This window comes from Typopeltis vanoorti, chromosome 11 (genome assembly GCF_054136105.1).
Source record: "Typopeltis vanoorti isolate ZY-2024b chromosome 11, IOZ_Tvanoo_1.0, whole genome shotgun sequence".
In the NCBI taxonomy this organism is placed as follows: Eukaryota; Metazoa; Arthropoda; class Arachnida; order Uropygi; family Thelyphonidae; genus Typopeltis; species Typopeltis vanoorti.
Genome location: NC_143559.1, coordinates 995265 through 1018396, shown reverse-complemented (window position 1 = coordinate 1018396; position 23132 = coordinate 995265). Strand labels below are relative to the sequence as shown.

At 34.5% G+C, this 23132-nt stretch overlaps 1 protein-coding gene across 8 annotated transcripts in view; it reads left to right on the top strand.

Annotated features, from left to right (window-relative positions):
- LOC150101263 (cyclic AMP-dependent transcription factor ATF-2-like) overlaps window positions 1-23132 on the top strand; it is a 379459-nt gene that overhangs the window by 165497 nt on the left and 190830 nt on the right. For 7 of the 8 annotated variants that reach the window (XM_090400483.1, XM_090400481.1, XM_090400477.1 and 4 more), the window contains 2 exons: window positions 7906-8057; window positions 13614-13667. In XM_090400483.1, coding sequence (XP_090256609.1) covers window positions 7906-8057; window positions 13614-13667 — 206 coding nt within the window. The remainder of the gene's footprint in view (window positions 1-7905; window positions 8058-13613; window positions 13668-23132) is intronic. The other variant, XM_090400482.1, reaches the window with a different exon arrangement.

Below are 23132 nucleotides of genomic sequence, written 5' to 3'. Positions count from 1 at the left end.
TTTAAATCCTTTAGTATACTTTCATTTTTAAACAAATAAGTATGCTTAGGGTGGCACGAAAATAGAGTCCTGTTTTGTCTGCATTGTAAATATCCTTGGGAGAATATTCAGCAATAATTTTTGGCCACTTGGTCTTAATCCATGCATCAGCTGATTAAAAAAAAAAAAAAGTGCACTTTTTTCATCATCATGAATATGTACACAATATGCTGCTTGTATACATTATTATCTCGCTTTTTTTTCCTGTTAAACCATCCATTAGTTGCGGTGAATTTTTTTTTTTTTTTTGCCCATTGTTTTTGCAAGTTCTGTTTTTTGATGCAACAAAGTCCCATTGATCGAAGCATTTTTTTCATGAACATTTCTAAACCAAATTTTTAATGCTGATTCAACTTGAGTATCCTTACCTGATCGGGCTCTCTTCTGATCCATGTTCTTATTAGTAAGAGCTGAAGTTTCAGTGTTTTAATATTCGTGATATTGGCCATAGAACAACTTAAGGCTTTTAATAAGTGAATAGGTCAATACATAGTATACATAGAACTATATATATTCTGCCCCATATACCCCTTTTTAAATGAAAAACAGATGTTTCATTTTTGTTAAGTAACTGCATAAATTCTCATTTCATGAAAATGTACTGCAAAAAAATTGATCAAGCCAGGGATTTTTGGGGTGAGAGCAGACAGGGAGTTAAAGTTTGGAATGCATATTGCAAAAGTGAGAAAAATAGCACATAGGAGTCACTTGGATGTTGAAAAATGCACTGACAAGTAGAAATAAGGAAGTTGTTATTCCTCTTTATGCTCCTATGCATAGATGTTTGAGTTTCTTTTTGCATAAGGAAGTGGTGAAGAAGATTCAGAGGCCGCTGATCTACATAGCAGGAATGTTCTGTTTATGGCTAATCAACAGAAATCCATGACTGAAAGATATAATTTATGGAGGGGAGGGTTATAGACTACATGCAGAAGAAATTTTTAAATACATGATACAGGGAACAAAGGTAACTCCTGAAAGTTGAGTAAGAGAGTTATTGATTAGCAAGGGTGTGTGAGGACTAGTTTTTTCTTTAGAGAATGGTGAATGAGGGAAATAGGTTATCAGATATAGTTGTCAAAGTATTGCCAATAATGGAAGAGTAGATATGCATTGCATGAAAAATGGTTAGCATGCAGTTTTCATCTTGGTAATTCTACTTAGTGACAGGTCACCCTAACACTGAGCAGAACTGCTCATCTCCCAGGAAAAAGCATCTGCCAAAGTGGCCCTGCCAAAGACCACGTCACTAGACAGCAAACCATAGCAAGCATCCAATGAATGCAACAATTGAGACCAATTTAGCAGATCCACATCCATAGAAACCACATCAGTGAGAGCCAAAAATAAAAGAGAGATCAAGGTTGAATTAATGCAGTAATAATATATTTCCCATATACAAGTAATAAAAAGCTGTATCACCTTATTATTAAAATACTTGGTCTTACAGATAGATATAGAAAGTTTTTTCACTTGTTACAAATTAAAAAAAAGTTTGTGCATGAAGTATCTTCATTACTTGGCTACTTGTATATAATCGCTGATGACTTCACCTAATCTAATTCACTTAATCTAATTTGTAACCAAGTGAAAAATACTTGCTGCACTTCAACTTTTGCAATCGAGAGGTGGTCTTTCTAGTTGGACTGCATGACAGGGCTTCAGAACTTTCTTTGAAAGACATTCACATCTAAAACTGCTTCTATGAATTATGTAAGCATTATTACAGCAGACTGTGTTTATTCTCAATACCTTGTCTGTGCATGACCTTGATTTTAAGTATAAAATACTCAATATTCATTATTTTTTATTTAATTTTTTCCTCCCACAGATTGGCCATATGTTCAAAGTATGTTAAATTATGCTCACAAGGAATCTGATAAATACAAGCTAGAGATGGAGATGAAAGTTTGTGCTTTGTAGTTGGCAAAATATTAGAAATTCTGTTTTTGGAAAATATGTGGGTATCAAGTGAAACTTCAAGATTGTGTAGAAATTCAGAAATTTTTGAAAATATGTGATCAGAACTCTGCATTCTTTTGTAGCATCATTGGGTGTAGAATTGTATGAGTACAATATTTGTTGAATATGATGAGGGGTATAACTATTTCATTCCATTAATTATTTTATTGTGAGAATGATGCTGTAAAGATGGAGAGGAACAAATATTATGTGTTATGCAACTCTGTTTTGACAACTCTGATTTTCTGGGAGGTGTGATGACCAGAACTTTGTGTGTGGTATAATGAAGATAGGTTTCCAGTATACTCTTCTTGACAACATGCCAGAAACTATACAGACAAGTAGTATGTATAAGAATGGTAAGCTTCCAGAGATCTCCTTTGGCCATGGAGAATTGAATATGCAAATGTACACTGATGGATGTAGAAAAGTCGTTAGTTCACTTTCAGAATAGGTGACAAACAGCAAATGCATCATGTACAAAGACCTAGAAGGAGGGGCGATATAACATTTAGGGTTGAAATAACAATTAGCCATGGGTGGGGATGGAGGATTCTATATGACTCTATTCAATCTATTTGTAGATAATATTTTTTCAGCTGAAGTATCCTGATTGTATTATTCATTGAAATATCTTCATAATATCATGAGAGATACTGAACAGAGAGACAATGTCAAAACGGACCAAAATATCAGAAGCTTGTAAGGAAATATTTTTTGAGTCTAGAAGGATGAAGCAAACCATTGAGAAGTCAACAGCTACTAGAGGAATAGTGAATGGCTAGGTTTTTTATGAGAAGCATGGTTGCAGGGAAATTATCAAGTACATCTCTGGTTTAATTTTCCTTCAGAAAGATTTAAATAGAGCAGTAGTAATAAAAATGGGAGGATGCTAGATTTATGTTACCAAGTGTTGTAAAGTTGGAAACACGTAAATTAATAATAATATAGGAATACATGGAGAACATACTCTAAACAGAAAGGGTAAAAAATTGATTGACTTTGTAGTTTATAATAACCTAAAAATAATGAATTCCTTCTATAAACATAAAGACATACATAAATATACTTGGGCAGCAAGAAGATGGAAATCAATATTAGATTACTTTATACTAAAAGAAAAGACATCAAAATTTTTACTAGATGTTAGAGTTCACAGAGGATATGAAATAAGCAGTGACCACTTCCTTGTTAAAATAAAATTAAGACCTACCACCTAAATGGCTACAAGTAATAAGAACAGAAAGAAAAATTGAAACATTTGTTTATAAAACTAGACTATTGAATGACACAAATGTACAATGGCTATATGAACAAAGAATTAACCAATATCTAGACAAAATAAAACAAAATGTAGAAATAGAATGGCTTAATATAAAAACGATACTAAATGCAGCAGCAAATAAAAGCTTAGGAAAGACCAAAAATTTTCAATAAAAGGAAAAAAACTGAAGATCTGGGATGATACAATGAAAGAAATAATCAAATAGAAAAAAGAAGCCTATCACAAATGGTTAAGCAGTAAAAGATTAGAAGATGAAATAGAATATAAAAGAATAAAAGCCATAGCTAAAAGAGAAGTCAGAAAAAGACATAGAGAATCATGGAACAAATTTGTTTCTAATTTAGAACATGATTTATATAAAATAAGACCCAATGTATGTAAAATTTTGAAACACTTAAATGCAGATACCAAAGAAAACAAAATTAAACACTGAATTGAAATTAGAAGAATTTCTAAATTACTACACAGAATTGTGGACAGACAAATATTTTAAAAAAGACAATTGACAAACAATTAACGAAAATGAAAAGGAAATAACTAAAGAAGGATTAGAAATCAGCCTGAAAGAAAGAAGAAATGGAAAATCACCTGGAGAAGATAAACTACGTTCAGAACTATATAAATATGCAGGAACTAGATTCAAAGAAAGACTTATTATTTTTAAATAAAATTTATTCAACTGGTATCCCCCCCAATAGAATGGAAAAAAGCAATTGTGATTCCTATCTTTAAGAAAGGTAATAGAGATGACCCTAAAAACTATAGAGGTATTAGTATACTAAATTCCTGTTACAAAATATATAGCAGAATCTTAAATAGCAAACTAATGAGATATTCCGAAAACTTTATTTTAGAAGTACAGAATGGATTTAGAAAAGGACGTTAGATTACTTTATTATTCAGCCTTAAATTCATGACATTGATCCCGACCTTTTGCCCAAAATTAATAATAGAGAAAAGAAGAGAATACAATTTAGAAACACATTTGCATTTATTGACTTTGAAAAAGCATTTGACAAAGTTAAAAGAAACATATTATTTAACATATTAAAAGAAATACAAATATCAAATAATATCCTAAAAGCAATCACAAGTATATAAGAAAATAATCAAATACAAATAAGATTAAATCATGAGCTATCATATACGAGAGAGATAAACCAAGGGGACCGACAGGGATGTCCCCCTCTCAGCAACTCTTTTTAATATCTACTTAAATGAAATAATAATAAAATGGAATAAAAATTTACATCAAGGAATTAAACTTTTTTCTACAGTAAACTTAAACATTCTCCTCTTTGCCGACGACCAAATAATAATTACAAATTCTGAAGATAAACTACAGAAAACTATATTAGATTTAAATGAGATATCCAAAGATTATGGTATGATAATATCAACAGAAAAATCAAAAACTATGGCCTTTAAAGGACAAGATCCAGCAAGAACTAAAATAGTAATAGATAACAAGATCTTAGAATAGGTGAATTCATTTAATTACCTAGGATGTACGATCACATATGAAAATGAAAAAGATATAAACGTAAAAATTGCAAAATATTTAAAAATAATGGTGTAATTAACACGTTCGCTGCCACGCTACTTTGGCATGGTCTGTTCCCCTACGCCGAGCAGTTTCACTTCTTTAAGGTCAGTACGATAATCTCGTTACCGGAGGTAAGCGTCCTACGAGTATACTCGTAGTTGGCTTGTACAGAACATATACGGTCTATGAGAATACACAGTTTTGATGCTAGCCCCACAAGCCAAGCATTTTCACTTCTTCAAGGTCACTACAATAATCTCGTTCCCGGCGGTAAGCGTCATACGAGTATACTCATAGCTGGCTTGTGAAGCAGGTTTACCCACTATGAGTATACTCGTAGTTGGCAGCGAACGTGTTAACTGTTTATTTAAACCAAACCTAGTTCAAAAACAAACCAGACTAAAAGTATACAATACATTAACCCTACCAGTCTTAATGTATGGAAGCGAAATCTGGACTATAAAACAAAAAGACAAACAAAGATTAACAACAGCAGAAATGAAGTTTATGAGAAAAACTGCAAAGTATACCCTATTTGATCACAAAAGAAATGAAGAAATTATGAAAGAATTAAACCAAGAACCAGTAATAGAAAAAATTAAAAAATATAAACATAAATGAATGGAACATGTTCAAAGAATGAAAACAGAAAGATTACCAAAGCAAGCCTTTTTCCTAAGCCATTAGGAAAAAGAAAACCAGGACGTCCTCTTAAACGATTCAACGATGACTTCTAAGGCCGGAACAAGCCATGCTAGGCCTAAAACCTTGATATGCATGATGATGATGATAAGTGTTGTAAAGTTTATACATCATCATCATAGTCATCAAATTCATGACATGTAAGCACAGAAGGTCTATAGGATATTATTATGATAGTATTACATGAAAAATTACATCATTACTAATTTCCGTTTAGTGAGAAAATTGACCAGAGAGCTTGCCAGAATACACTGCTGGCATACTCCGAGTTGCCCTATCCGAACCTTATAGGAAGTAACGAGCGCTCAAAGCACCCATATATTCGCCTCCTATTGGTTCATTTTGATAAGGTTTCACTAGTTTGACATCTGTTTCAAACTCATTGGTTTTTGTCAGAGACTAGGCAGAAACCTTAGAGAGCAAAAAACTCTCAGTACTAAGGAACTTGAAGTGTTGGAGAGGTGTATTTTCCGTAAGCGAACTCTCGTTCGGTGTGTAAAATATTGACTAAAATAAAGAACCAAAATGTTTCATTTTAGTGAAGCAAAATTATATAAATTAAGTGGAGGTTTTTTTTTTTTGGTTTTTGTCAGAGACTAGGCAGAAACCTTAAAGAGCAAAAACTCTCAGTACTAAGGAACTTGAAGTGTTGGAGAGGTGTATTTTCCGTAAGCGAACTCTCGTTCGGTGTGTAAAATATTGACTAAAATAAAGAACCAAAATGTTTCATTTTAGTGATGCAAAATTATATAAATTAAGTGGAGGTTTTTTTTTTTGGTTTTTGTCAGAGACTAGGCAGAAACCTTAAAGAGCAAAAACTCTCAGTACTAAGGAACTTGAAGTGTTGGAGAGGTGTATTTTCCGTAAGCGAACTCTTGTTCGGTGTGTAAAATATTTACTAAAATAAAGAGCCAAAATGTTTCATTTTAGTGATGCAAAATTATATAAATTAAGTGGAGGAAGTCAGATGCCGAATGCTGAAATGCTACGTGTGGTCTATTCTGCTCTATGGAGTTGTACCGTGGACATTGAAGGCGACAACCATCAAGAAAATCGAAGCCTTTGAGATATGGCTATACAGAAGAATGCTAAAGATATCATGGAAAGAAAAAATTACCAATGAAGATCTCTTAAAATCCATTGGCAAAGATAAACATCTTGTACAAATAATCAAGAAACGAAAAACATCATATCTTGGCCACATCATGAGAAACAGCAAATACCAACTTCTACAAACTATTTTAGTAGGAAGAATTGGTGGCAAAGAAACTAGAGGAAGAAAAAGAATATTATGGTTTGACAGCATCAAGATGTGGACAGGAAAGAGCATTGCACAACTGCTCAGATTAACACGAGAGCGCAGTTTGTTTGCCAAGATGGTCGCTGACCTTCGATAGAAGATAGCACAATAAGAAGTGGATATTAAATCAACAAAATTCAAAGCCGAATACAGAAACTATAAAAGTTTCGTGCGAAAAAATGACCAGAGAGCTTGCAGGAATAGGGAAGACTTTCTGTAACTCTTTTGGAATTGGAGGAGGAGGATGAGAAGTTGTTTTGATAAGTTTGGTGCTGAATGATTACAGAAAGTGGAGGGATGGTAGGGTCAATTCAGTGGAACTGCATATGTGGAAATAATTATAGAAAAGACATACCGTATTTACTCAAATATAACTCGCACTTATTTCCATTATGGGATACTAAGTATAACCAAGTGGAGAAACTTCCAACAAATGTAAAAACAGTATTCTGAGGTGATGTCAATTTATAAAATGTCAGAAGTTGGTTTTCGTCAGTAGGAGAGAATTGCTGAGCAGGAGATTATGAGCACGAGAGAATTGCTGCTTATAATGAACAACTACAACAAGCTTATTTGATGCTAAAGAGACTATGGGCATGATGTCTTTGTGCCAGGATAGGCTAGATGTGAAAATCAACCCAAAAAGAGAAAACTGGTCCTGGTTGGCTAGCAAAATATTGTCAAATGAGAGTAAAGCATAGCCTTTCTTGTAAATGAGACAGTATTTGAATGAGACAGGATTGCATTTTGGTGGGATTAAAATTTACCAGCTTATCTCTACTCCACTTGAGAACAGTTGAAGCAAGATATTACCATTAAAATAAGGTAACCATTATCATGCTTACTTTTTTTTTTAAATAGTGAGCATTATAATTACTCTCTAAATGAAATACTGCTTTTCCTTGTAAACTAGATATTTAAATGCCTTTTTAGTGATTTAATATAGTTTCTCTTAAACTTCTTACTAAAGAAATTTCTTATAAAAAGAGAAACATATTTCTCATATATGAGTACTTGGCAAACTGGTATAATTTCTTTCAAAATTCTGAATGCTGTGATTAATTTTCATAGATCAAACTCCAACACCAACACGTTTCATGAGAATAACTGATGAAGTTGGGTTGTTCCAAGACTTACACAATGACAAAGTAGACAATCCATTTGATGAGCAGTTTCGCAAAGCAACTCAGGCAGCAGTTGTTGGTCACTTACCAATGATTGAAGTAAGTAACTTTGTGTTGATGGATCATACATAAAACTGGTTTGTTTTTATTCTTTTAATTTGTAACACATTAGAAAAATGTAATTTGCAAGTCCCCTAAAATTAGGATGGCATGATACAGAAAATCATATTATTAGCTGGGAATTATCTGCCATAAGAATAAGAATGCAAATTAAAGTCAGATAAGAACTTATTCTTTTTTTTTTTATCTGAAAATTTAATCTCCTAGTATTCCAAGTTCTGCAGCTTGGACCATTCTGCCAGTCCTTTTCACTTTGTACTGTCCCAGTAAAGTTTACATGTTACTGAAAATCTTGTATGATCAGTTTTCTCTTTTTTCTTTCAGTTTTATATTGATGTTTTTTTTTTTTTTTTTTGCTTCTCTCTCTCTCTCTCTCTCTCTCTTTCTATTCCCTCCCTACTCGCCCCTCCTTTTTCCTCCTTTATGCAACTTTCTTTCCGTATTTTCAATGAGGCGAAAGTTCTAGCTTCTGTCTCTGTCTTCCTTTCTGCTTACCATGGCCTGTTTCTGTTATTTAACATTTAGGAGCATTCGTTTTCTGACATTTTCTGCTGTTTTTCATATCTCTTTCCTAGTCTACCGACTCTCTCTAGTGGAAATCTACCCTAACAATAGAGTATTTCTTATTTCTGCTCATTTCTTATTCTTGCATTCACATAGTTATCAATTGTTCTTTGACTTCTCTGAGTTTATAAAGTGTCGGGATTTGATATGCCATTACAGGATTTACAAAACTTTTAGCATTTATTAATAAATTACAATTTATTTCTAAGAATTTTATTTTGTTTGCATCTGCCTCATACAGTGGTTTCCATGAATTCAGGAACAAAGAGAAAAATTGCTTTAACTCAGGGTAAAAGAGAAAAAAACATATGGAAGTCAGGTACGTTATATAATAATGACACTGAGCAGTACATGAATAAAACGCCACAGCATAAAAGCTGCCATTTTGGAGTGGTTTTCCATTTCATTTCTGCATTGAGAATAGCCTGTTTTGGGATAGCAAAACTCTTAGATATGGCTGCAAGACATCATTTAACCAGTGAATTCAAGTAGCGAGCCATCATAAGACTAGAGGCTGGCCAAAGTCAGGTGGAGGTGGCCAGATGTTTGGATGCAAGTTGTTTTGTGGCTAATAGACTGTGGAACCAATTCCAACAGTCGCAAACAGCATCTCAAAGATATAATGAAGGTAAGCCATGGGCTACATTTGCAGTGGGTGACTGATATCTCTGATAATTATCTGTCTGCTGAAACAGGAGCGATACTCTGAATCAGCTATGATCTGACCTTGCATTGGCTACAGGAACATTGGTATCTGCTTCCACTATTCACAGAAGACATTACGAAGGTGGTTGGCATGCCCCTATTCTTCACACCACAGGAGAGAATGTTTGAAATGGTCAAGGCTCCACGTCAACTGGACCCATGACCAAGGGGGCAGTATTGTTTACAGATGAGTCCCAGTTTCTCTACAAAACAATAATAGGTTTGCTCTGATCTGGAGAGAACTGAGGAACATGTTATCATCCCTCTGATATCTGTAAAAGGGACACTTATGGTGGAAGTTGTGTGATGATTTGGGAAGACATCTTGTTGGGTGTATGCATTAGCTTGTATATGCTTCCTAGCAGAAATATGAATGCTGAAACTTATAAAGACTCCTATGTTGGTTTGTATGCAGATACAATAGGAGATTCATTTATCTTACAGGATGTTAATGCTCATCTGCGTCGAATGAAATGCATGGACCAATATCTTTAATAAGACACTGTCATAGATATGGGCTGGCCAGACAGGTCTCCTGACCTTAATGCTATTGTACATAGAGTAGCAAACAAATTAATCTGAACACTCACATTTTAAAGAAAAATTTTAATTGTTCAACAAAATAAGTACAAAAATTAAACTCCAACTTTATCTTATGATTTATATGTGCTCCTCTGTTCCTAATAAGTTCATTAATTCGCTTAGGCATGGACTCCACCAACTTAGAACACGTTTCTTATTTCTACATCTCAAAACTATACTTTTATAATGGATTGTATTAAGTTATCCTTTGTCATCATCATCAAGCGTATCAAGGATTTAGGCCTAGCATGGCCTGTTCCAGCCTTAGAAGTCATCGTTGAATCGTTTAAGAGGATGTCCTGGTTTTCTTTCTCTTAATGGCTTGTACTTTAAGGCTTGTTTTAGTAATCTTTCTGTTTTCGTTCTTTGAACGTGTTCCATCCATTTATGTTTATATTTTTTAATTTTTTCCTATTACTGGTTCTTGGTTTAATTCTTTCATAGTTTCTTTTCTGATCAAATAGGGTATACTTTGAAGTTTTTCTCATAAACTTCATTTCTGCTGTTATTAATCTTTGTTTGTCTTTTTGTTTTATTGTCCAGATTTCACTTCCATACATTAAGACTGGTAGAGCTAATGTATTGTATATTTTTAGTCTGGTTTGTTTTTGAACTAGGTTTGGTTTAAATATAGAGTTAATTACACTTGTTATTTTTAAATAATTTGCAATTTTTACGTTTATATCTTTTTCTTTTTCACATGTGATCATACATCCTATGTAGTTAAATGAATTCACCTGTTCAAAGATCTTGTTATCTATTACTATTTTAGTTCTGGCTGGATCTTGTCCTTTAAAGGCTATAGTTTTTGATTTTTCTGTTGATATTATCATACCATAATCTTCGGCTATGTCATTTAGATCTAATATAGCTTTCTGTAGTTTATCTTCAGAATTTGTAATTATTATTTGGTCGGCGGCAAAAAGGAGAGTGTTTAAGTTCACTGTAGGAGAAAGTTTAATTCCTTGATGTAAATTTTTATTCCATTTTATTATTATTTCATTTAAGTAGATATTAAAAAGAGTTGCTGGGAGTGGACATCCCTGTCGGACCCCTTGGTTTATCTCTCTCATATATGATAGATCGTGATTTAATCGTATTTGTATTTGATTATTTTCTTATATACTTGTGATTGCTTTTAGGATATTATTTGATATTTGTCTTTCTTTTAATATGTTAAATAATATGTTTCTTTTAACTTTGTCAAATGCTTTTTCAAAGTCAATAAATGCAATATGTGTTTCTAAATTGTATTCTCTTCTTTTCTCTATTATTAATTTTAGGCAAAAGGCCAGGTCTATACATGATTGTCCTTTTCTAAATCCATTCTGTACTTCTAAAATAAAGTTTTAGGAATATTTCATTAGTTTGCTATTTAAGATTCTGCTATATATTTAGGGTCATCTACTTTTTAGTTTTTAGGGTCATCTCTATTACCTTTTTTAAATATAGGAATCACAATTGCTTTTTTCCATTCTATTGGGGGGGGGGATACCAGTTGAATAAATTTTATTTAAAAATAATAAGAGTCTTTCTTTGAATCTCGTTCCTGCATATTTATATAGTTCTGAACCTAGCTTATCTTCTCCAGCTGATTTTCCATTTCTTGTTTCTTTCATGCTGATTTCTAATTCTTCTTTAGTTATTTCCTTTTCATTTTTGTTAATTGTTTGCCAGTTGTCTTTTTTAAAATATTTGTCTGTCCACAATTGTGTGTAGGAATTTAGAAATACTTCTAATTTCAATTCAGTGTTTAATTTTATGTTTTATTTGGTATCTGCATTTAAGTGTTTCAAAATCTTATATATGTTGGGTCTTATTTTATATAAACCATGTTCTAAATTAGAAACAAATTTGTCCCATGATTCTCTGTCTTTTTCTGACTTCTCTTTTAGCTATGGCTCTTATTCTCTTTTATTCTATTTCATCTTCTAATCTTTTACTGCTTAACCATTTGTGATAGGCTTCTTTTTTGTTTTTGATTATATCATCCCAGATCTTCAGTTTTTTCCTTTTATTGAATTTTTTGGTCTTTCCTAAGCTTTCATTTGCTGCTGCATTTAGTATCGCTTTTATATTAAGCCATTCTATTTCTATTTCTTCATTTTGTTTTATTGTATCTAGATATTGGTTAATTCTTTGTTCATATAGCATTTGTACATTTGTGTCATTCAATAGTCTAGTTTTATAAACAAATGTTTCAATTTTTCTTTCTATTCTTGTTGTTGTTGTAGCCATTTTGGTGCTAATTGCAATTTTATTTTAACAATGAAGTAGTCACTGCTTTTTTCATATCCTCTGTGAACTCTACCATCTTGTGAAAATTTTGATGCCTTTTCATTTAATATAAAATAATCTGATATTGATGAATAAATGTTTATAGAAGGAATTCATTATTTTTAGGTTATTATAAACTACAAAGTCAATCAATTTTTTACCATTCCTGTTTAGAGTATGTTCTCCATATATTCCTATATTATTATTAATTTTCATGTTTCCAGTTCTTGCATTTAAGTCTCCTGCTAAAATTACGGAATCATTTTTATTTAAATTCTTTTTAGAACATCTTTTTAGCTGGGTGTTTAGGAGCTTATTGAAAGTTGTCAGTAGAAGTTTTCTCAGCTGCTAATTAGCATCTAACATAGGCTACTTGCTCTCCTTGGACAAAAAAAAATGCCTCTCATCTGAGAATATGACCTTTTCCAGTTCTCAGCAGTCCAAGCTTTGTACACTTTTGCCCACTGGAGCCTCTTTTTCTGCATAGCCTTTGTCAACAGTCATTTTTTTTTTGGTCTCTGGGCACTCCTCAGTGCTTCCAAGAATCTTTAACAGATTGTCATGTCTGAAACATTAATCCCACTAACTTCCAAGTATCTATTTGTCTACAGAAGACAATCTTGTCATTTTGCATTTTCTAACTAGTAAACAATCTTGAATAAGTGTAGATTTCCTTTTTCACACACATTTTCTTTTTCTGTCAGGGGAAAAGGTGCCTGTCTCCCCAAACCTCTTTAAAATTACATTAACGATACTGAAACTAATGCCACATTCGTTGGCAATGGAGTCATGGATGTGTGCTAAGAAAGAGTACATAATTTTGAATGGTTTTTTTGAATATGTATTCATTTTATAGCTCTAAAAAAAATGAATAAAACACTACAAATGCCAGCATAGAGACAGTTAAAATATGCAGCACTCAACCAGAATAGTGAACTAAAACCAAAATTATTGTGACTGTAAGAAAAAACAATAACTTGATGAAAATTCAGCTTATTCAGATTAATTTGTTTGCTACTATATCTGGGTAGCTGTGTTGCTACTGCCAACCCCCTTCCCAAAACCATGAGGGATCTAGGGGAGATTTTCAGGAACAGTGATTTTAAACCATTATAAACAGTATGAAACATCATTGCGAGCACTGTATTGCTGTGAGGGATGACCACATTTCTGATTAAGGCACTTGGACTATCACATTGTTTTCAGAGCATTGTCTTCATGTATCCATTTGTTATTTAATTAAACTATTCATTTACAATTTTTGCAGGTGTTTCTTGTACATCTCATACCATATTGCTTAATGAACTGCTTAAAAATTCAGTATACAGTTTTTGAGTTATCTTGATTTTTCTCTTTGTCCCTTAATTCATGGAAACCAATGCATAAATATCTGTAATTTCCTTCTAGTGCCTTGGAGGATTCAACAATGCATTCTGCACTATTAAAGAAATGAAACAAATGGTACAGTTAATTAGAAAACTGGGTATTTCTTGAACATTCATTTAAGTAAAATACTCATTGCTATATTGGTTATTGATTAAATTTATTTTAATATATGTGCCTCTGTTATGCTATATAAGAACAGTCATTTCTTCATATTTTATGGAGGTAGTTTTTTTGTGCGATGAATAATCTCTACTACTTGGGTGGTAGGGTTATTTTATTTCTTCTGTTAAATTCTCTCTCTGTATGAAAGCAAAGGATGGCTGAAAGAAATTAGTAATTCCATTTTTGTTTGATAGATTACTGTGATATTATTTATTGACCTATATGTTTCTCATTATGAATTTGTTTATTTCAGTTAAATTCAATTACAGATTTATTTTATTTACTAGACAGTTTAAATTGAAAGAAAGTGTGTGAAAGTGAATTATTATTAATTTTTGATTTTAATAACCTGTACATATGTTTACTAAATGAGTTCTATGCAGTTGCTGTAAATATTTGTTATACTTGAAGTAATTTCTCACTTCTGCTAGTTAATTAATAGTAATTAAGATAAGATTTCTTGAAATCAGTAATAGCATTTCCTAAGGATGAATCTGGTTAAAATTTTAGCATTTAAAATATGAATACAAGAAAGGAATAACCAAAATCATTCATATTATCTTTTTTACTGCTAGTTAACTTGTGAACAAAAACAATATTTCTATATACGCTACTGAGGGAATTAGTACACAGTAGATTAATGATGTAAATTGCAATTGACTCATATATGCCGAGTATTGCAATAATACTCGGGAGGAGTATTATTGATGATAGCTGATGAGCTGCAGCCAAGGAGAATAGAAGTTGAATTGCAGGATAGAGAAAAGAGCACATTTGAGGCCATTTGGTGTGAGATTGAGGCTAGCAGAAAAAAATATAAAATTGGTTGCTGCTATAGACCAGGTGATGGAAAAGATGGTGGAGATAGTATGCATAAGCAAATAGAAGAAATGAGTGGAAGGAGGGTAATTATTATGGGAAATTTCAACTATGGTAGCATTGATTGGAGGGAGGAGAGGACGCACGGAAGGAAGGAATAGGGTTTTAGCAGAGGGATAACTATCTGCGACAGCATGTAATGGAAAATACTAGGGGTTAGAGAGTGCTTGACCTAGTAATTGCATCTGAGGATTTGGCTGTAATGAATATGACCACATTACCACCAATTGGTGAGAGTGATCATAGAGTCTTGACTTAGGAGGTGGCTAAAGGTGTGGAATTTTCAATTAAGACAGGGTACATGTGGAATTATCAGGCTGGTAGGTATGACAAGCTTAGGAGTTTGATTGCTTCAGTGCCATGGCATGTAAAACTGCAAGGGCTGGATGTTGATAGTGCATTGGAAGCGGTTAAGAACTTTTTGCAGGAGGCAATGGCTGACTGTATACCTAGAGTCCAAATAATAAATCAAGTAGGGATTAAATGGATGAATAACACCATTAAGCTTGAGCTGGAAAAAAAGAAACAACTGCGGAGAGAATTTAAGGAGAAAGGTGACCTGCAGGCACATGAACAGTATAAAGCCCAGGCCAAAAGGGCACTTTGCAAGAGTATATCATCCAGGTGGTGACATTGCAGAAATGGAAGAACCAACAGCTTATACGGGAATTGTGGTGAATGAAGTGGAGGTGAATAGTCTATTACAAAACCTCAATGTCAATTCATCTGCGGGATTGAATGGTATACCAGCTCGTGTCGTATGAGAAGCGGCTAAAGAATTGTCAGTGCCTTTGATCATTTTGTTAATTTGAGTCTCGGGTTTGGGTTAGTCCCAAGGGGGTGGAAAGAGGGGAAAATAGTTCCACTGCATAAAGGAGGTTCCAAGATTGCTGTTGAAAATTACCGGCCGATCAGCATATCAGGAATTGTTGTCAAGGTCTTGGAGAAAATAGTCAAGAGGAAAATACAAGATTGGATAGATGAAAATGGGATACTCTATGGCGGACAGCATGGTTTTGTGAAGGATAGATCATGCCTCAGTAACTTGCTCACGTTCTATAACACAGTGACGACTGAACTGGATAAGGGTAATAGGTTTACAGTGATTCTACTGGACCTTGCTAAAGCCTTTGATAGGATACCACATGGAATTCTAATCAGTAAACTGCAGCATATGAGAATTTATATAGGGTTGGTGAGATGAATAGGAGGGTGGTTGATGGAGAGATATCAGAGAGTGGTTTATTCAGGAGTAGAGTCCAAAAGACAGCCTGTGACTAGCGGTGTGCCGCAGGGATCTGTTCTTGGACTGCTACTGTTTAATTTGTTCATTAACGATATAGGAAAGGATCTGAGAGGAACTGTGCATCTGTTTGCAGATGATGCAAAGTTAGGTAGAGCAATAGTGAATGCTCAGGATGTCAAAATTTTGCAGGATGATTCGGATAGTTTGGAGGACTGGGCTAAGGAGAATGGATATCAATTTAATGTGGAAAAATATAAGGTTTTGCATTTTGGGGTGAAAAGATTAGCAGCAGTGTATCAGATTGGTGGAACTGCACTCCAGGAGATTGACAAGGCCAGGGATTTGGGAGTGTTGGTGGATAGGGAGTTGAAGTTTAGGGGACACATCGCAGAAGTGGTAAAATCAGCTCATCAAATCGCTTGGTTGCTGAAAAACACTTTAACGAGCAGAGATAAACAGGTTATTGTTCCTCTGTATCGAGCCTTGATAAGACTCCATGTAGACTACTGCGCCCAGATATGGGTGCCAGGGTTTCTTCTTGATGGGGAGGAGGTGGAGAGGATCCAGAGACAAGTGACCAAGATAATAGCCGGACTATGAAATGAACCTTATGAGAACAGGTTGAAGATTTGTGGGCTGCAGAAATTGGTTGATAGACAGAAAAGTGGTGATATGATTGAGACATTCAAATTACTGAAGGGTTTCTATGAGATTAATTCAGAAGGTATTTTTGAGAATATGACTGATAGTTGGAGGACTAGGGGGCCATCCATGGAAGCTTGGTAAGAGTGTGGGTAACAAGGGTGTTAGAGCTAGGTTTTTTACTTGTAGAGTGTGAATGAGTGGAATAAGCTGCCAGAGTCTGTTATGGGTGCAATTACTGTAAATGAGTTCAAGGTGAAATATGATAGATACTGTGTGAATGTTGAATAGTTGTTCTTGACATGATGTTGGGCCTCCCTCGATGAGTCTAAGGACTCCTTGGAGCTGCCCGTAATAATATTTATTCAAATTTCTTACCGGCCTAGTTGACTCCAAAGATAACATATTGGCTCTCCGTGCCACAGTGTCTCTCAAACTCACGATCTGTTGTTTGGAGAGCAGTTATTATGAATGTCTTTAGGTTGTAAATACTTTTCATCATCTAGCATGTGATCACAGCTTGCTTATTAGAGGCCTGAAATAGCATGACAATTTCTGTGTTTGATATCCAACAGAGGATTCCCAGATTATCTGACCTATTAGCCCACCTGCAATACTTGTAAATGAGCACAAACATAAAAGAAGATTTATGTTTATGCATTCTTAGAATGTCTAATATCCTAGATTCTTATGAACACAAATCTTAATTGTTGCTTCTTCTTCCCAAGATTGGATCTCATACAGAAGGTTACTTTAATTGGTTAATTAGTAATTGTTTAAGGTCTCCGGATATATAGCAGTCAGTCAGTCTGTAATAATAGGGGGAGTTTCCTATAGTATTCTTTCTTCTTCTTTTTTTTTTTTTAATTTTAGAAACTACAACATAATTAATTTGAGTTACAGCATAATCAAGAGTTTAGTTTGTATGCTGATCTTATCATTAGTAATGTTAATGATAATTTTCTTGGTATCGAAAAGTAAAGCTAGGACAATAATCTTTTTTTCCCCCCTAAAAGTGAGATTTCTGAATGTGATGAGTCTTTGCAATGATTGGAAAATATCAAGGATAAAAAAGGAGAAAAATAGAATATTGACAACTATAGACCATATTGGTCTATAAGTTGTCAGTAGTTGTCTCCTTTCCCATCTCTATAAAAATATTCACAAGAACCACACTAAATAGAATGAAAAAAAGGACTGTATGAAAATAGCAGCAAAGTGCAAACAGCATTTAAGAAATAATCAATTACACAATAACCACAGTAATTAACTTTAATGAAATGAAAGTACAGATATTTCTTACTGAAAATAACAGTACATCATCAGTGTGTAGAAACAAGCAATCAAAAGAACCGGATTACAAAATACATACAGCAGTTGGTGGTTTACTAATTAGAAACTGTTGCCGCATGCTAGAAATTAGCATTAATAAATAATATTTTTAATAATATTATTAAACAACTAATTTTGATGGTTACATAAGATAAGAAGGTACTTACATAATGGGGTGCTTAAGGATCAAAGTTGTATAACTGAGAGCAGACCTCCACATAACCTTTAAAGGAATGCAGAGAACCTACCAATGTCTAATCCTCACCTTCTCGTTGTGCACCCTGTTAAGTATCTACCTGGATACTGAATGAGCGAGGATGGGCTGGCAATTTGGGATTTAGCTGATCAAATTGTATTCTTATTGGCTTAAACCAAAATACAAAATGATGGTACAAAATGACAGAATTTCATGCTGGCTGGGGTGTTGCCTGGTTAAACAAGGCCCCATTGTTTTGGCCAGGAAAGCAGGGCAAACATCCAAAAGTCAGCTGCTGGAACAAATCTGAAAACACACCCGAACTCAACATCACTAAAGTTAAAGATCGGTACTATCAACATAAGAAGCCTGAATGGCATGGAAATGGAGCTAGCTGAGAATTTAGATAAGTGCCAGATCAGTATAATAAGGACGACTGAAACAAAAAGGCAAAAATTGGTGAGATCTTTCTGAGTAATAAACACAAAATGTTATACTCAGCAATGACAATCAAAGAAAAGAAGGAGTAGCCATAGTATTCAACACTAAATCACACAGTCTATTAGCCACAAAGCTAATCTTCTTGAATGGCAGGCAATCTCAAGTAGAGTGATGTGGGCAAATATGAGAATGGGGAACTGGACAGTGAGACTTATTTGTGCCTATGGCAAGGAATAAGAAAAGTCTCATTGAATATTTTATTGTCGATAGTGATGTTTTCTCCCTGTTGCAGGACACAGAGTGTACAGAGGATTTGTAATTAAAAGTGATCACTATTTAATCTTGAGCAGGATAAAATTGAATTTCATATTGAAAAGAATAACATGTAAGAAAGTTTTAAAGCGAATAAAAGTTGAGCAGCTCTCAGATGTGAACTGTAGACTAAAATACACAAAGATTATTGAAGAAAAAATGAAAGAGTTTGAGAACAGGAATCAAACCTTGGAGATTCAGTGGCAAGCCTTGAAGAAGCCCTGATTGATTCAGCCAGAGAGGCATGTGGTGAGATTGTCTATAAGGATAGAAAAATCAGAACTCCATGGTGGATGCAGGAAGTTAAAGAGGCAGTGAAGGAAAAGAAGACAGCATATCAAAAGTTCCTGGCAAATAAGTCAGCTAGTGCTCTTAGAGAATACAGAGACAAATGTAAGAAAGCCAAACACGGTATAAAACTAGCTAAACAAAAGTCATGGGAAGACTTTGGTAAGAACATAGAAAATAAATATCAAGAAGGTTGCAAGATATTCTGGAGGTTGTTGAAGAAGCTCAGAAATGAAGGAAAGAGTGTTGTAAAAGGAATTAGAGATGATGAAGGTGACATGAAAACTGGAGGAAAAAATATCCTTGTAGTATGGAGTAATTACTTCGAAAAATTGCTAAATTAAATAGGCAATAGGCAGTGATAGTACAGTGGTAAAAAACACTCAACAGGCATACAGTCAGGAATACTTATCCATACTTGAAGTAGAAAAAGCCATCAAAGGCTTGAAATGTGGAAGGGCAGCAGGAGGATTTGATATTCGACCAGAAATACTGCAGTATGGAGTTATAAAAGTCTTACAGTGGCTTCACTGCATAGTTCAGAAGACCTGGACAGAGGGACGAATTCCCAATGATTGGAGTAGAGCTCTCATGGTATCCATATATGAAAAGGGAAATAAAATTGAATGTGAAAATTACAGAGGTGATTCCCTACTGAGTGTTCCTGGTAAGATTTATGCGAGTATACTTGAGAAATGGTTGATAAGAATTGTGGAAGATGAGCTTGGTGAAGAACAAGATGGATTCAGGCCAAATAGAGGCTGTCAGGATCAGAACTTCACTTTATGACAGATAGTTGAGAAATCAATTGAATATAACAAAGATCTGTATTTAAGTTTTATTTAAAGATCTGTATTTAAGTCATTCTGGAAAAGGCATATGACAAGGTACCAAGAGAGAAGCTGAGTGAGGAAAGATTAACAAAACAGGTTGGCTTGAAAACGACCCAGAGGAAGACCAAGATATAGGTGGATTGATACAGTAAAAATTGCCTTAGAAGATAGAAATATAAGATCTGATAATATTGGAGTCTTAACAAATAACAGACTTATTTGGAGGAAAATTATAAATAGGAGGTTAGTATTGATGTAAATTTTTCATGTGGTACTATCATATTCTGTACACCCTTTGAGGGTACATGGCAGGAATTTGATGATGATGATGACATAAAATTTGAATCTCCCAAACTTTTGGGGGAGAGAGACAATTGTTCAGATTCAGATTTGGCCAATGTAAAAGGGCTTGAGAACTGTCTGTTAAAAGGGTTCATATTTAAACCTGCATCTATGGAGAAGACGAGCTTTATCCCACTGGATATTGTGTTTAGTGTCAATACTATGCTGTGGCAGACCAGAATTTTGAGGTTTCGTGTATTCATTATAATATTGATGTTTTTAATTTTTTTTTTTTCTACAGAACAGCCCGTTTGTCCAAAGTATGTTAGATTACATTAACACGGTATCTTGTAAACACCAGCTAATGTAAGAAGTTCCAGTTTGTCTTTTGTAGATGGCAACAGATGAAAAATTTTGTTGATTGAAAAATTTTTGAATGAAATGATACTACTTCAAAATTCTACCAATTGGTTCCGAGATGAAGGGATTGGAACCCTGCAGTAAACCACCGCAGTGTTTAATTGGTAAACCACCGACTGCTGTATGTACTTTGTAATCCGCTTCCTTTGATTGCTTGTTTCTACACACTGATGATGTACTGTTATTTTCAATACGAAATACCTGTACTTTCATTTCATTAAAGTTAATTACTGTGGTTATCATTTAATTTATTATTGATAATCATGCCACAGGTACCATTAAAGATTAGGATTTAAGAAAGAATTCTCCACAATCGTTCATATGCGTACAATAAACTAGTTAACTAAAATATGCAAAGAATATATTATTATTATTATTATTATTAGACACCTCCAGGGAGTCCAAAGACTCATCGAGGGAGGGCATCTGCTCTACAACTCTGTCTCCGCCACTCAATCTACCAACTGACCGCAATCACACCAATGCCATCTACAGCCGACCACCACTAGTATATTATCTTCCATTTTTTTCACATCTTCCTGTTCCATTCATTTACCACTCTCCAAGCCCAGAAATCTAGTCCTCATGCCTTTGCTGACCACACTCTTATCCAACTTCCAGTGATGACCTCTTGTTCTATCCCCTCCTCTAGCCGAGTGCTGAAACATTTCCCCTGCATCAATCCTATAAAATCCTTTAAGTAACTTAACCAAGTAATCCTGTGTGCTACCCTGGTGACCTCAGCAACAAACTTTTGCAATCTATAAAACCTCAATCTATCCTCATAGGAAGCATTCTACAGACCACTCGCCAATCTTGCTCGCTTGCCTCTTCCTCTCCACCACTTCCTCATCCCCAAAAAACCCAGTTGACCAGACTTGAGCACAGTAATCCAGATGTGGTCATATCAAAACTTTATAAAGAGGAATGATAACTCCCTTATCTCAGCTTGTCAGTGTGTTCTTCAGTAACCAAGTAATGCTATGCGCTACCCTGGTGACTTCAGCAATCTGCCCTCTAAACTCTATCAAAAACTACTACTACCTTTAAATCCCTAGCTTCATCAATTTCCTGGAGCTTAGTTCCCTTAATGTGGTACACAGCTTGTAATCTTTGTAGCCCAAAATGCATAACTGTACACTTTTCCCCATTAAAGTGGCTTCCATTATGTTTTTCCCATACTGTCAACCTATTTAAATCATCCTGCAAGCTCTCTACATCATCTTAATGAACTATTACTCTACCTAATTGTGCATCATTAGCAAACAACTAAATATCTCCCTTTAAATTATTTCCTATATAATTTATGTGCAAATTAAACATCAGTGGTCTAAGCACTAAGCCATGTGGCACCTCACTAGTCACCTGCCTTCTCCTGGATCTTGCTCCTCCATATACTACTTTATGGTATCTGTCCTTCAGCCACCTTTTTATCCACATCACTAGTTTCATCCATCCTCATTCCATGCAGTCAAATGCCTTTTCAAAATCCAGCAGTATCATATCGTAGTTGTTCCTTTTATTGAACTCAGCTGTCACTTATTATAAAAAGTTGTAGATTACTAAGACATGACCAACTCTTCACAAAGCCATGCTGTCCCTCATATCATATTCTTATCCACTCATTCCTGAATTCTCTTTTTGACAAACTTTTCTAGTACTTTTACTGTCACTCCTGAGATACTGATTGGTCTATAATTTGCTACCACAGACTTAGATCCTCCTTTATGCAAAGCAGTTATTTTGCCCTCCTTGCAATCTCTTGGGACTTTGCCAGATCTGATCTGACAGTTATATTAAACAACCCAGTTAAAGGCATCACCAGCTACCCTGCACATTCTTGTAAAATGCGAGCCAATATCCCACCCAATCCCACAGCTTTATGTGCATTTAGATTCTGCAGTATACTAAGTACCTCCAGTTCCTCAGCTTCTGTTTTCACAATCAATCCCTTTCACGTCTCTCATAATAACATCTTAATTTGAATGACATATAGTTGCAAAATGATCGCTCAGCAGCATAACAATTTCATGCCTCTATTACCTCTCTGCCATCTGCACTCATTCTTCCATAGAATGACTTAGACATTCTTCCATAGACAGAGGAAGAATGACTATGTTCCATAGACAGAGGAAGAATGACTATGTTCCATAGTCATTCTTCCTCTTACTTGCCACATGACAAAAAAAACTCTTTGGGATTTCCTTTCATCTGTTCGGCTAATCTGTTCTCATAATCCAATTTTTGCCTTCCCTGCCAAGTGCTGTCACCTTTCTTGCCTGATCTTTGTACTGTTCGTGAATTCAAGGATCAGGTAAGTAGTTAGCTGGTCACCTTTCTCCTTGTATACCCTCCACAAAATTTTCTTTGTTTATACTCATGCTTAATGATGCTACTCATCCAAGTCCTACTAATTAAATGATTTACTCTCCTGAGTTTTGGTATAGTCTTATATTGCTTCCTCCAGATAACCCTTAACTATCCTCCTGCACTGCGAACCTCCTTCC